The sequence below is a fragment of the Akanthomyces muscarius genome, chromosome 1 (assembly GCF_028009165.1).
Source record: "Akanthomyces muscarius strain Ve6 chromosome 1, whole genome shotgun sequence".
In the NCBI taxonomy this organism is placed as follows: domain Eukaryota; kingdom Fungi; phylum Ascomycota; class Sordariomycetes; order Hypocreales; family Cordycipitaceae; genus Akanthomyces; species Akanthomyces muscarius.
Genome location: NC_079241.1, coordinates 4,897,669 through 4,910,568, shown reverse-complemented (window position 1 = coordinate 4,910,568; position 12,900 = coordinate 4,897,669). Strand labels below are relative to the sequence as shown.

Below are 12,900 nucleotides of genomic sequence, written 5' to 3'. Positions count from 1 at the left end.
GGTAAATACGAATGAGGCTGCAGGGTTGCTTATGTTTCTGGGGTACCATTTTTGCATAGCTCGTCCATTTTATTTTTAGGTCACACAGCTGATGGGCATTGGAAATTAAAGGCATGGTCTTAAAAAATATGTCTCCGAGAGAACGCCACTTGGGAGCTGTCAAGGCGCACCATGACGAGTATGGGTCTTGCGGAATCGTCATGGACGAGGCAGTCACTGATTAAGCTTAATTTTTATTGTCTCACAGATTCTGGAATCCCTTCGAAGTAGACAATACCGGTTGTGCTTGTATTCAAACTTTCTGTTGCATGTATTCCAGCTATGAAGCAAATCGTTTACAGATCATCATGCCAGCGCTGCTTGATTGACTCGACAACGTCCTGCACATCCGCGGCGCTCTTGGACGCCATCCCACCCTCAATATTGTATCCCTTGGTCTGCCACGACGTCTGGAACTCGCCAATATCCTTGTGCAGTGCCGCATAGTCCAGCTTGCCGTCGTGATTCTCCAGCGCATCCACCAGCTTGTCCACAAAGATGCGCCAGCGCTGGCCGTAGTACGTCGAGACGAGCCCCGACCACGCCTTGGCCGCGTAGTCGTTGAGGAGCGTCTGCGGCGCCCAGATGGTAACCTGGCTGCGCGCATTGTACGCCACCGAGTCCTTTTCGCCGGTGCTCTCGCCCCACGCGTGGGCGGCGTCCAGCCACTTGCGCAGCGTAAAGTGCTCCTGCGTCGAGAGCAGCGCGTCCAGGTCGTCGAGGAACGCGAGCATCCTCGCGCCGCGCCGGAACACGTCCGACGCCGGCCGCTTCTGCGTAAAGGCCGACGCAACGTCCAGGTATAGGTGGTCAAAGGCGTTGCTCATCACCTGGCGCGTCACGTCGACCACGTCGAGACGGAAGCCGGGCTCGGACCAGAGGCCCGGCTGCTCGGTGGCTGCGCCGAGGAAGAGACCCCAGATGGGCAGCAGCGCCTTGGGGTCGTAGTGCAGCGCGGTGGGCTTGCCGGTGGTCATGTTGTGCAGGCCGGTTACGTTGGGCTCGACCTGGTAGACGGACACGGGCACGCCAATGAGGGCGGAAGACTGGTAGTCGTAGACGGTGGAGCGCAGAAGCTCCCATGCTCGGTACAGCGAAGCCGGCAGCTTCTTCACACCCGAGTACCGTCTTGTCGTCCAATCATGAAAGTATGAAACGGTGTCAATGGGCGTCTTGGACCAGCCTTGGTCGAAGAAGAGATCGTAGATGACTTCGTTGCCCTCGTATGCTTCCGTGGCAATGCCCAGCCCGACCATGGAACCAGACTCTTGCAGTGCCTCCATTGGGTTCACAGTCGTATTGGTAATCTTTCCAAACAGATTCTGATTGCCACCAAAGTCGTGCACCTGGCACCAGATCCAGGGTCGGCCCGAATAGCTCTTTGTTCGCTGCCACTGCGGCGCCGTCTCGCTGAACAGGTCGAGAATGACCATGCCGGCCTCGTCTTGCGGTCCGCTCAGGTAGGCATCAATGCGATCCTGCGTCCAGAAGTTTCCGGCGCTCAGGTAGAATAGCCATCCCTGCATGATCCAGACCGCAGCGGGATTGGCAGCCGTCAGTGCTGTGTACGAGTTCTTGGAAACATTGGCTAGATAGCTTGGGTCGCCCGAGACGGGGTTGATTTCGTTGAACTGGTCCATGGCGTACATGTTTGTGACATTGCCGTATTCTTTGATCTGGGTCTCCACGAACAGCTTCTGGATTTCGGCGTAGGAGTCGTCCAGCGGGCTTAGGAACAGCGCATGGGTATTGTTGTTGTCCTCGGGCAGCCCTCCCCAGGCCGGCGCCCGGACGACATTCGCGTCCGGCTTGACGCGCGCGAATGCATCGGGCACAAACCCGGGAAAGGCGGGAAGGATGGGCGTGATGCCGAGCTGCACCATGCGGGCGACAATCTGCTTTTGCAGCGCAAACTGCTGGTCGATCCACGCCATGGAGAGCCGGCGCTCGGGGCCCCAGGTGCCCTTGATGTTGCCGAAGCGGTTCCAGGGCTGAAAGGCCGGCCCGCTGAAAAAGTCGAGAATGTCGTCGTCCTTCATACCGAGCTGGCGGAAACTGTCGAGGTAAATCTTCTCATAGCCCACCCAGGCCAGCTGGAAGTTGACGCCGTGGAGGGCGGCCCAGTCGAGCAGCTTTTCCCAGTCGTTCCATTGATACCAAGCAAAAGAGTAGGCAAAGGTCACTACAATTTGACAAGTATTAGCGTATAAATCAATTTGCTGCTGCATCTTTCAGGCTCACCAGTGTTTAGGTTATAACGCCATGGAACAGAACTGGAGCCGGCAATGGGCTTTGCTGGCAGCGGCAGGTTGTTGGGCAGCTTTTGGCTTCGCTGGAAAAACCAAAAGTCATCAATATCAAGCACATCGTTTGCATAGTGACGCAGCCTGATTCAGTGTTAATTTCCTGGGGATGAGTGCCAAGCGGCTTGGTGCGTACCCGCGAGCCAGAGCACTGAGAGTGGTGCCCTGGATATGTATCTTGCCGTTTTTCGCCGCGGCCACCGTGTAGTTGTCATTCGTGGGCGCGTTCCAGCGAGACCAGTTGCCGTTATTTTCGGACAAGGTAAACTCAAAGGCGTCGCCTTTTCCGTCCAGGAAGCGATCAGCCAAGGCTCGAATGCCATCTGTAGGGGCGGCATTGGCCAGCAAGCTGGCGCCGAGACACAGAACTGCCAGAATTCTCATACTTGTTGAGCGTCAACTGCGAGGTTTAGAAACGTTACATGGTAAAAAAAAAAAAGGGAAAGAGGACGACATTTAACCGTCATTTATACACGAACTGGATAGTCGGCTCGGGATAACTGTAAGAGGATTAGTGCTAGCGTCTGGTGGCGCACGCTGTGAGGCAACCGCGCTGGAGAGCGAGTTTACGTTACAATGGTTTCCACGGGTATTTACAAGGGTACAGGTGCCGGTTTGGCCGTTTATCGGTTCCGTGGCTTGGATGTCTTCCAAGGAAAAGCGGTTTAATTCTCAAGAATCCTTGCGTGTTTAATTTGAAGCTCGACAGCTGAGCTGGTCCTATGTCTCCGATGTCGAGGGCGGACTTGACAATGGTTGAGAGCAGACAGAACCGGGTTAGCGGGGGAAACCCGCTTCGAAAATATAGCTTCTCGCCTTAAAAAATGGAAAAGCCCAAGGGTCTCATTAGTGTCATATTGTTGAAACCATAATGTGCGGATTTGGCATTCAATGGTTAATGATATAGGTAGGTAAGCTAGTAAGGGCCATCAACACCGATGTCGGGCCACTTGTACTCTTTCCCAGAATCCTGGATAAAGCAAAATGATGGAATGAAATAAAATCATTCAACCAAGTAAACTCCACTGCCATCCCTCGTCAATCTTATACACGGTATTGAGGACAGCTGGACGGCGAACGGCGAGCTGCAATGACGCAACCCCGCCAGACCATGACCTCCGAGGCCAAGACGCCAAGAGGCTCAAGGCCCGCGCCGGACAGGCAATTTTAAACTTTCCGCGCCGCGGGTGTCCAGCAGCAACTGCACAAGATCAACCCTCCGCAACAGGAGCGGTCCGTCTCACAATCCTCTCGCTCTTCATGTCGGTCGCTGAGCAAGTCGACCACGAAGCGCAGACGACGCGGTCCTGCGTACCGATCGCGTCGCTGTACCAGCCCGTCCAGGTCGGCCAAATCGGGTGAGCAGCAGAGCATCCCGCCTCTCCCCTTGGCCGCGACTACTCGCTCGAGAGAGCGCAGGCCGGGCCGAAGGCGCTACTAAACGAGACGTGAAATGCTCATCATGCTGTAGATGTGGACATGCCGGCACGTCGACCTTTTTCCGCTGGCCCATTCTCGGGGCGCTGCTCTTTGATAATGAGAGCAGCGACGCGCGCGACCACTGCGCCAACGAACGCAGTACGGACAGACAAGATATTCATTCACAAAAATTGTGTATAGCTGACCCTGAGCTACTAGCATTTCTTTCCTACCTGCGGCTGTCGGTGCTCATGGCCATTGTCTCCATGGCCATGACGCTGTCGTTTCACCTCAAGCAGCAGCCCACAGCCCTCGAGCGGCAGATTGCCAAGCCGCTCGGCGCCATCTTTTGGGTGCTGGCGGTGCTCACCCTGGCGGTGGGCATATCAAACTATATACGTGCGTGTAGTTTCTCTCCTCCTGCTGAAATGGTCTCTACCGCTCTTTGTGCTGACGAGCTTTGGCCGCAGGAACCGTCAATTTGTATAGCCAGCGAGCCGCCATTGTGCAGTCTGGATGGAGAACACAAACGGTAAGGCTTCCCCGTCAGGTCCGGCTATGTCATCTTCGCCAGCAAGAACGCTAATGTATCGAGTGACAGGTTCTTGGTGTTCTCTCGGCCTGTATATTTGCTACTTGCCTGGTGCTGCTCGTCACCAACAGATTGAGAGATTCTGCAAGAGCATTAGAATAATCTGCTGTACTCCGTACAATGTTTGTATTTATGTCATCTAATGAAAAACGAAACTCAACGACTTTGAGCCGTTCACTGTTAAATATAAACAAGAAAGCAAGGCCCCGCTCCGGCCTCTCCTCACGATGCGCTCTTCTCCTTCACTGCGCAGAAGAGATCCGCGGCATATCTATCGCGTCTAACAACAGCTTCTGGATCCTTGCACGTTCCAATCTCGCGTCGGAACTCGGCCGCCTGCTTGTGCGACTCCTGCACAATGTCGTCGATGGTGCTAACTTGGCCCTGCCAAGCGAGAGCCGGTATCTTGTGCAGGCTGGGCAGGGCGCCGCCGTCGGGCAACGTGTTGAGCATATCCACCTGCGATCCGGCGTCGAAGCTGCTGCCTCTTTGTGCCTCCGTTTCGCTCTTCTCGCGCCCGTCAGGAACGTCGGGTAGATCGTTATAGACGCCGATAATTGCGTCCGCAGTTTCTTTGCTCGGATACACGGTGAAGTAGCTGCGGAGACGGCACAACTGCAGCATATACTCCAGCCACGCTGGTTTGCCTTCCGCAACATCCTTGGACTGCGTCAAGGTAGGCACAGCAGTCCCGGCTTTTTGCGCCTGTAGGCTTTGCGATACATAGCCGTGTAGCTCGACCCATTTATCACCGAAAACAAGCAAAGCGTCACTGCTCGGTGCCTGCCATACAAATGATGTTCCCTCTTTCGCAGCCACTGGTGCAGAAAATGGTGACGTGTTGTGTAGATGAGTCTCGGGTACGGTGAACGAAATACCAAACATGAGTTTGTACGGGTCATCCTCGCCAGCAGCAGCACCATAGTGCCTATGGAGTAGTGCGTATTTGACGTCTACTCGCAATCAGTCACAACTCTTCCCTTAGAATTCACGAAGACTTACAGTGGAAAAATTGAGGAGACACCTCTGTGTGAGGTGATAGGATAAGAGCATGGCTCTTGGTAGTGTCACTCGGCCAGAACGACTCGAGCAAACGGACCGCGCTCTCACTTGCGCTGGGCTTTTCGTGCTGAATACGATGTCGTAGCGTCAGCATATTGGGGCTGGAGCCAGCGAATCTGGAGCGAGGCCATTGGAAAGTATTCAAAAACCTCTCCAGCGAGATGTCAATCGTTGGGGGTAGTTCGACAGTGATCTGCGGGATTCTGTGGCCAGCCAGATCAGCCGCAGCGAGTGATCGCAGGAGACGCTTGAGGTTTCCAGTTCCTGTAGGCGGGGCATGTATTAAAATGTTCAATTGTACGTCATTCCACTCTGTGAGACCAGTTAGCTTTTATCCGATCCACCGTCGTACTCAGTGGCTCAACTTACCAGCCAGCGCTGTGGCGTCCAAGTGTGACATCCATGAGAAACGAGATTCAGCCCTGGTAGGCAGCTCTATCAGAGGTATTCGAGGAGAATCTATCATCTGATCTTTAATCCCGTCAAGAAACGGCCGGTCTTCAATAAAAGAGCCATCCACAATGACAGCAAGAGGCTTTATATAAGTTCCGATATAGTCTGCACCAGTTAGATCATGGAACCAAATCTGATATCGGTTACGAGACTTACACATTGCGCGGGCAGAAGCGAATGCCAAACGAGAGCTGCTCAACTGTCGACTTTGATCGGGACGAGCGTCTGTAGAAATTGTTAGAGTGATTCTGCTGTATGGGAAGGTAGATGCTTACCAATGGCAAGGATTTTGCAGGACTTGTCAATGCCATTGATTTTGAGCAGCTTCTCTAGCTCAATATCGCTATCTCCGAAAAGCACAAAGTAGATGCGGTCATTTTGCGACGCTGCTCTTTGACACGCCATCGGGAGTACGGTCGCCGCGCTCTGCACATTGGATGCTGCGAACATGACGGTATTGGCCCCCGTGCCGAGACGGGCCGAGCTCAGCTGTCGAAGGCTTGCAGAGAGTGCTCTAAACTTGAGCGTGCCTTTATAGTGTCTTGCATCGTCCGCTGATTTACCTGCGGCGGGTTCTTCGAGCGAGTGGTCGGCAGGCTTTGTGTCGACGGAGGGTTTGGTCGTCGCCTTTGGCGCGGTGAGCTGCGTCGGTACGCCTTTTGACGCAGGGTCATTGTGTCGGTATTGCGAGTATGGGCGCACGATATCCTCCTCGGGCGAGTATGTTATGCGACGAAGAAAAAGGACGAAGCAGACGACGACAAGCGCATAGACGGCACAACGAATCAGGGTCCGCCGCCGAGGCTTGCGAGCAGCCTGCCAGTTGTTTCCAGTGTGGTGCGGAAGCTTCAAATCGTCGTCTTTCTTGGCAAGGTTCTCATCGGGCACCCACACATTCTGCGAGAACCAGCGGCCGACCGTTGAAGACGCCATGACGCTGGCCGGGGGCGTAGAGGCGGAACGGGGGGAATCTGTGTGTCGATCGCCGGAGCTATCTCACATTGCGCCGCAACGGGTGAAATGACAGGTGAGCGACGAGTTTCCAAGCGCCGATCGAAGCCCTGCCCCGCCACGCGCAGCAGACGGGAAAATAAAAGCTGTAGTCGGCCTCTGGCCAGTGTTGTTGGAAGATGAAGCAGGGAAGCTATCTGTGGAGGGCCGGCGGCCGGACAGCTGAAGGATGAGCTGTCATGCTTGGCGGGACGGCAGAGCAGCAAGACAGCTCCCTGAAGCCGGCCCCGGCTTCAGGGCAACTCAGAGGCAGTCTCCGCTGTAGATTGTCCCGCCGCCCCACTGAACCGTCAGGGACCGCACTGAAGCCACCAAATATACAGGCAAACAGGCAAAGAGGACCTGCAATTTTGGATCGGTGGGGCAGACGACAAATTTGTTTTCAGTCGCAGATAGCTTCACTGCCAGTGATCCGCTGCTTTACGTCTTCGAAGGATAATTTACTGCCGATAAAGGCTCAGCAAGGAGCGAATCGAAATCCGCAACATGGGCAAGTCCAGACGCAACCGCGCCGGTGCGCGCAAAGATCCCCTCGCAAAACCTGTCAAGCCGCCTTCAGATCCAGAGCTCGCCGCTCTGCGCGAGGCCAAGATTCTCCCCGCCATCAAGGACCTCAAGAGCACCGACACCAAGAAGCGTACCGCTGCTGCTTCTGCCATCTCCAACATAATTCAGGATACCAAGTGCCGCAAACTCCTACTCCGCGAGCAGGTCGTCCACACCATCCTCAACGAGACAATCACCGACACAGCTCTCGAGAGCCGCGCTGCCGGCTGGGGAATCCTCCAAGTTCTTGCGCAGGAGGAAGAAGCCGACTTTTGCATTCATCTCTTCAGATCGGATGTGTTGACTGCTATTGAGTATGCTTCAAAGAACGTGAGTAATTGTAGTGCAGCATCACAATCGCTGCCGCACGCAAACCCTGTCGACGACGCTCAGTACTGACTTGAACCTGTAGTTCACACAACGAATTACGGCTACCGAACCCAAGTTCTCCAAACTCCCCAAAGCCGAACAAGATACCATAACCAGCATCATTGGATCTCTCCTGTCTCTTCTTACCGCTCTCGCCGAGGCTGGTGACGACATTCTCGAGGCCATCGCATCCAACCCTACGCTTACACAGCTTCTTGTTGTGCTCATCACAAAACATGATGATATCTCGAGCGAATCTGACAGCGCATCGAGCCTCCGACCCGATGCATTGGCTTGCTTGATGTTGCTATGCGAGGATAACGACAAGCTGGCGCAAGCCATCAGCACTGCCGGAAACGATACATTTGAGACGCTCCTGTCTCTCAAGGACAAGCTCGACGGCGAAGGCGTGTTGGCCTGCGCCATCCTACACAACCTCTTCGCCTCACTGGAAACGTCACGAGAGGCGCAAATACCGAGCGAGGCCGACGAGTCTATCTTGATACCCACCCTCACCAAAGTCCTTGCTGCGTATTCCGCCGACGAGCCTCCCGCTGCTGGCGAGAGCTGGTCTGACGCAGCTCAGTACCAGCAGCTGGCCCTCGAGACCCTTGCCTCTATTGGTACCAGCTTGATTGCTGTCATGGGCGGTCCTGCCGAAGCTGTCAAGGCTGCCGGCAAGAACGAAGCTCGTGCTCCCAAGGGAGAAGACGCGGCCGATGACGAAGACATGGATGAAGCGGATGACGATGTACGCTCAGAGAGCGGTGACGAGGGCATGGACGAGGAGGAAGACGATGACGAAATGACTCACGAAGAAATGCAAGCCGACATGGATATGGTTCTTGGTGGCGACGAAGACGACGAAAATATTGACGATCTTCCCGTTCTGCAGGCTCTGCTGAAAAAAGCGCTCCCCGAGCTCATCCGCATTGCCGCTTCCCAGCCTTCCAATGAAGTCTCGATGGATATGCAAGGCCATTCTCTGTCCGCTCTCAACAACATCGCATGGTCTCTTTCGGTGGTGGACTTCTCTGATGACCACAACGCCGGCATCCTCGCCGCCTGGTCACCAGCTGCCAAGTCCATCTGGAATCAGGTCATCTCTCCCATTCTCGCCTCCGACACCGCCGATCTCGGCCTCGCCACGCAGGTGACCGGTCTCTCCTGGGCCGTTGCGCGCGCCCTGCGCAGCAAGACACCCCTCAAGCCGGACGAGCAGCGCAAGTTCATCACCCTCTACCAAGTCACCAAGGGCAGCAGCGGCACCGAGCAGCCGCAGGACGAGGACCCGTTCCAGAGCCTCGGCGTCAAATGCATCGGCGTCGTCGGCCAGCTGGCGCTGGACCCGTGCCCCGTGGACATGAACCGTGAGCTCGGCACGTTCCTCGTCACCGTCGTCTCGTCGCTGCCGCAGACGCCTGCGGCAGAGGCCGTCGAGGCGCTCAACCAGCTCTTTGAAGTCTACGGCGACGAGGACTTTGCGTACGATGCTGAGGTGTTCTGGGCCAACAGCTTTGCCAAGCATCTCGAGGAGGCTGTCCCCAAGGCGCGCACCATGGCCAAGTCGGTGGACAAGAAGACGCAGCCGGAGCTGAGACAGCGAGCTGATGAGACTGTCTTGAACTTGACGAGGTTCCTCGCATACAAGGCAAAGCACAAGCCCAAGAACTAAAACAACATGATGTGATGACCCCCAAAAAAGAGTAAAAGGGATATTAAAAGCATATAGATTTATATACTAGTTGCTATTGAATATAGCTCTGGTTGCATTTGTTCCACCCGTTCCCAAGCCACGGTTTATCATCACAAGACATGTATCGTAAATTTCCCAGCAAATTCATCAAAGCGCCCGTGTAAACCCATCAGGGACAACCTCCCCCCCGTCAGATACCCACCCATCAACAACGCTCAAAGACACGATACAAGCCCTTGAGGCTAGCCACTTCCAACACGCCACCGTCCATCAGGGAGCGCGTCGCCACCAACCTCGCCTTGAAGGCCGGAAAAAAGATGTGCTCCACGGCCCACCGCACATGTTGCCGTCTCTTTCGCAGCTCCGGGTGCAGCGGCTCCTGCTTGTTTTCCGTGTCCGTGTCCGTCCCCGGCACCGGCCCGGGCGGGAGCTGCTCCGGCACGTAAAACGTGGCCAGCTCGCGCAGAAACGTCTCGAAGCAGCCGCGCTCGCTGTCCCAGTCGACGTGAGGGCCGAGGCGCAGCAGGAAGCGCGGCAGCTTGCCCATCGGCGGCGTGTAGCCCTTGACGAGGAGCGGCAGCGAGACGAGCTCGGCCGCGGGCGAGATCTCGAGCGAAAAGTACTCGTGCAGCATCTGACGCTTCTCCACGAGCCGGGCGGTGATGCGCGCGACAATGGCGGCCGTGTCAAAGTCGTCGTCGGCGGCGCCGAGGAGCGCTTTTTCTTCCGTGGCCCCCAGCGTCAGCAGCTCGTTGAGGTCCAGCGGCGGGCTGAAGCGGAGGGCGCCCATGTTGCCGAAGTCGGTCAGGCCGAGCTGGTAAAAGTACTCAAAGCACGTGTGTCCGTAGTCGACGAGGAACAGCTTGACGCCGCCCTGGACGGCGGCCAGACGCCGCTGCTCGTCGACGATGCCGACAAAGGTGTGCGAGGTGAACATGTCCGTCAGCTCGTTGTGGATGTTGTTCCGCACCTCGGCGCGCAGCTCCTTGATGCTCGCCAGCGGGCAGGACACGTACGCGCGGTCGACGGTTTCGTACTCGACGGGCTCGGGCACCGCTATGGGCTCGTCAGCGCGGGCGCCGCCGCTGCCGCTCGCCTCGCCGGATTCAGTGCGCGCAAACATGCTGGTGATCTTGCGCTCAGCTGTGTCTGTACGCACCAGATCATTCGAATTCCGCCGCACACGCTTGCCGCTCGCCAGTACTGTTTCGACTGGCCCCTCGCCGTCTTTGGCGGCATTGCTGTCCATCGGCCGTGCACCCGGAATCAGCGTTTGGGTTTTGAAAGTGCGGCTAGTGTCAACCGCTGTGAGGGCATTGGTGATTGCGTTGCAGACGTCTTGGATGATTTCATCTTCATTGAGGAAATGAACTTCCTTCTTGGTGGGATGCACATTTACGTCGACTCTTGTTGGGTCAATGGCGAGGCTCAGGTACACAAAGGGGTGCCCGCCCTTTGGTAGAAATGCCGAGTAGACCTGCTCAACGGCCTTTTTTATATTCGTCGACTCCACGGAGCGGTGGTTGATAAACAGCACCAAGGTTGTCTTCTTGATGTGGTAATTGGCGTTCGTCACCAGTGCATTGGCCTCGAAGCCCCAGCGAACATCAGCAGCATTGACCTCAACCAGCTCGTTTGCAACACCTCCGCCATATATCTGGCGCACTCTATCGACCGCATTTGCGGCTGCTGGTATTGACAGATTTGTAGAAGATTCGCCGGCCTTTTTGCATGTGAAGCCGACCCCCGCGGAATGGATGGCATATCGCCCAACCATGTCTATAATCTTGTTGAATTCGTCCGCATAGGATCTAAATGCCTTGCGTCTCGTGGGTATACTGAAGAACAAATCTTCGACCGCAATTTGGGTCCCAGGGCGACCAGCGACGCCTTTGGGCTCTGCTGGCTGACCTGGCTTGCTAGGCACAAGCTTGCCATCCAGATAGTGCGCACGCCAAGCTAGAGGCGAATCCTTTGTTTTTGTGGTGACTGTCAAATGGGCGATATGACTTATGCTTGCAAGGGCCTCGCCGCGGAAGCCGTATGTGGAAATGGACTCGAGATCTTCAAACGCGGCAATTTTTGACGTAGTGTGTCGCTCACACAGGATGGCAAGATCGTCCTTCTGAATCCCAGATCCATTGTCTGTAATCTGAAGCAATTTCAATCCGCCGTCCTTGACAAGAACCTCCAATGCAGTGCTGCCTGCGTCTATGGCATTCTCCAGAAGCTCCTTCAGCGCGTGGACGGGTGCAACAATAATTTCACCAGCGGCAATCTTGTTCACTACATCGATATCTAGAGCCTTTTTAAAAATTCAGCATTGCTTCCACAAGCGGAAATTGACCAGGCGGGCTGACTTACGCGAATACGACGTGGCGGTGCCGGTTCGTCGTTGTCCACATCCGCCTTGCGCTTGGTACCGGCCACGGCATCGAGATCCATCATTTCAGCCATGTTCTCGGTACCGCAGGCTCTCCAAGGCCTTGTGTTATTTTAGTAGCTTTAGACTGAGCATTTAAACAAAGGCATGTGGATTGGTGCCGATGAAGAGGCTTCGTGGCAAACGTGAGGTTGAGACCGAATGCATCTCGACCCGCACCACGAATATCTCGCGACTTCACGTGACGGGAGCTGAGTACCTCAACTCATAAGGCGTCTGATTCTCCGCTCGCTCAAGTGATCGGATCCATACGTATTTTTTGTTAAGAGAGCCCCAAGTCTAGCATTTTATTAAAACGTGCCATGTCTAATTTTGTTCATGGAGGAGATATACGCCGTCCTTCCAGTTTGCCTAACGCCGGGTGCCAGCTGTAAGCGGCATTCTCGTAAATACATAATCATACAACGTTCACAATTTGCAAAATTGTGGTTAAAACCTTGTGGCTTCAACTATTGTGCCGTACTGTTAATCAGCCCCCCGATACTAACTCGTTTATGCTTTTCGTCTCTTTCCTGCGAATCGTGGGCGCGCTCTGCCAACGACCGGATCGGCGGTAGTGTATACTGAGACTCGCTTGGGCGGTTCAGCAGCGGCGTACCCAACTCACTCCGAGGAACTTGCAGAGGAGATGGCCTGCTGTATTCACTGCCATGAGGTGCCGGTGAGTAGATAGACTGGTACGCGCTGCTGGGCGAGCTTCTCTGCGGAGTCGAATGCGCCCCCATGCCAACTTCTCTGCGCAGGGCCGATGGGCCGTCACTGAATCGACGATGTGCTGATTTCACTGGAGTAGGTGTACCGTATAACATCGGAGCGCGCGGTAGAACACGCTCGACATTGCGCGAGTGCGGAGCAGCAGGATGGTAAAGAGGGCGCGGCTGGACACTGAGCAGTGCGGCAATGAAGTAGAAAGAACCCTCCTTAAGTAGGCCAAGCCGAATGGGATATGATCGGGGTTGTCCATCGT

The 12,900-nt window shown here is 55.4% G+C and overlaps 5 protein-coding genes across 6 annotated transcripts; 2 read left to right on the top strand and 3 right to left on the bottom strand.

Annotated features, from left to right (window-relative positions):
- Positions 1–335: 335 nt before the first annotated feature.
- Positions 336–2,726, bottom strand: LMH87_006656 (uncharacterized protein; the record flags this gene model as incomplete). 2 transcript variants are annotated; one of them, XM_056204578.1, is made up of 4 exons in its annotated part: positions 336–2,221; positions 2,281–2,371; positions 2,479–2,493; positions 2,544–2,726. In XM_056204578.1, the coding sequence occupies 4 exons, from the start codon at positions 2,724–2,726 to the stop codon at positions 336–338; spliced, it is 2,175 nt and encodes a 724-aa protein (XP_056059922.1). The 2 variants fall into 2 exon arrangements, with proteins under 2 accessions (XP_056059922.1, XP_056059921.1); XM_056204577.1 differs by having other exon boundaries at positions 2,281–2,426; positions 2,479–2,726.
- Positions 2,727–3,602: 876 nt separating this feature from the next.
- Positions 3,603–4,455, top strand: LMH87_006655 (uncharacterized protein; the record flags this gene model as incomplete). The annotated part of the gene is made up of 5 exons (XM_056204576.1): positions 3,603–3,700; positions 3,814–3,920; positions 3,981–4,160; positions 4,232–4,293; positions 4,363–4,455. 5 exons carry the CDS (start codon positions 3,603–3,605, stop codon positions 4,453–4,455), a joined length of 540 nt encoding a protein of 179 aa, XP_056059920.1.
- A 120-nt stretch (positions 4,456–4,575) lies between these two features.
- On the bottom strand, positions 4,576–6,801 carry LMH87_006654 (uncharacterized protein; the record flags this gene model as incomplete). The annotated part of the gene is made up of 5 exons (XM_056204575.1): positions 4,576–5,306; positions 5,356–5,727; positions 5,785–5,973; positions 6,025–6,093; positions 6,144–6,801. 5 exons carry the CDS (start codon positions 6,799–6,801, stop codon positions 4,576–4,578), a joined length of 2,019 nt encoding a protein of 672 aa, XP_056059919.1.
- Positions 6,802–7,365: 564 nt separating this feature from the next.
- Positions 7,366–9,469, top strand: LMH87_006653 (uncharacterized protein; the record flags this gene model as incomplete). Its single annotated transcript, XM_056204574.1, has 2 exons — positions 7,366–7,755; positions 7,838–9,469. The coding sequence occupies 2 exons, from the start codon at positions 7,366–7,368 to the stop codon at positions 9,467–9,469; spliced, it is 2,022 nt and encodes a 673-aa protein (XP_056059918.1).
- Positions 9,470–9,695: 226 nt separating this feature from the next.
- On the bottom strand, positions 9,696–11,947 carry LMH87_006652 (uncharacterized protein; the record flags this gene model as incomplete). Its single annotated transcript, XM_056204573.1, has 2 exons — positions 9,696–11,795; positions 11,855–11,947. The coding sequence occupies 2 exons, from the start codon at positions 11,945–11,947 to the stop codon at positions 9,696–9,698; spliced, it is 2,193 nt and encodes a 730-aa protein (XP_056059917.1).
- Between the last annotated feature and the right edge of the window lie 953 nt (positions 11,948–12,900).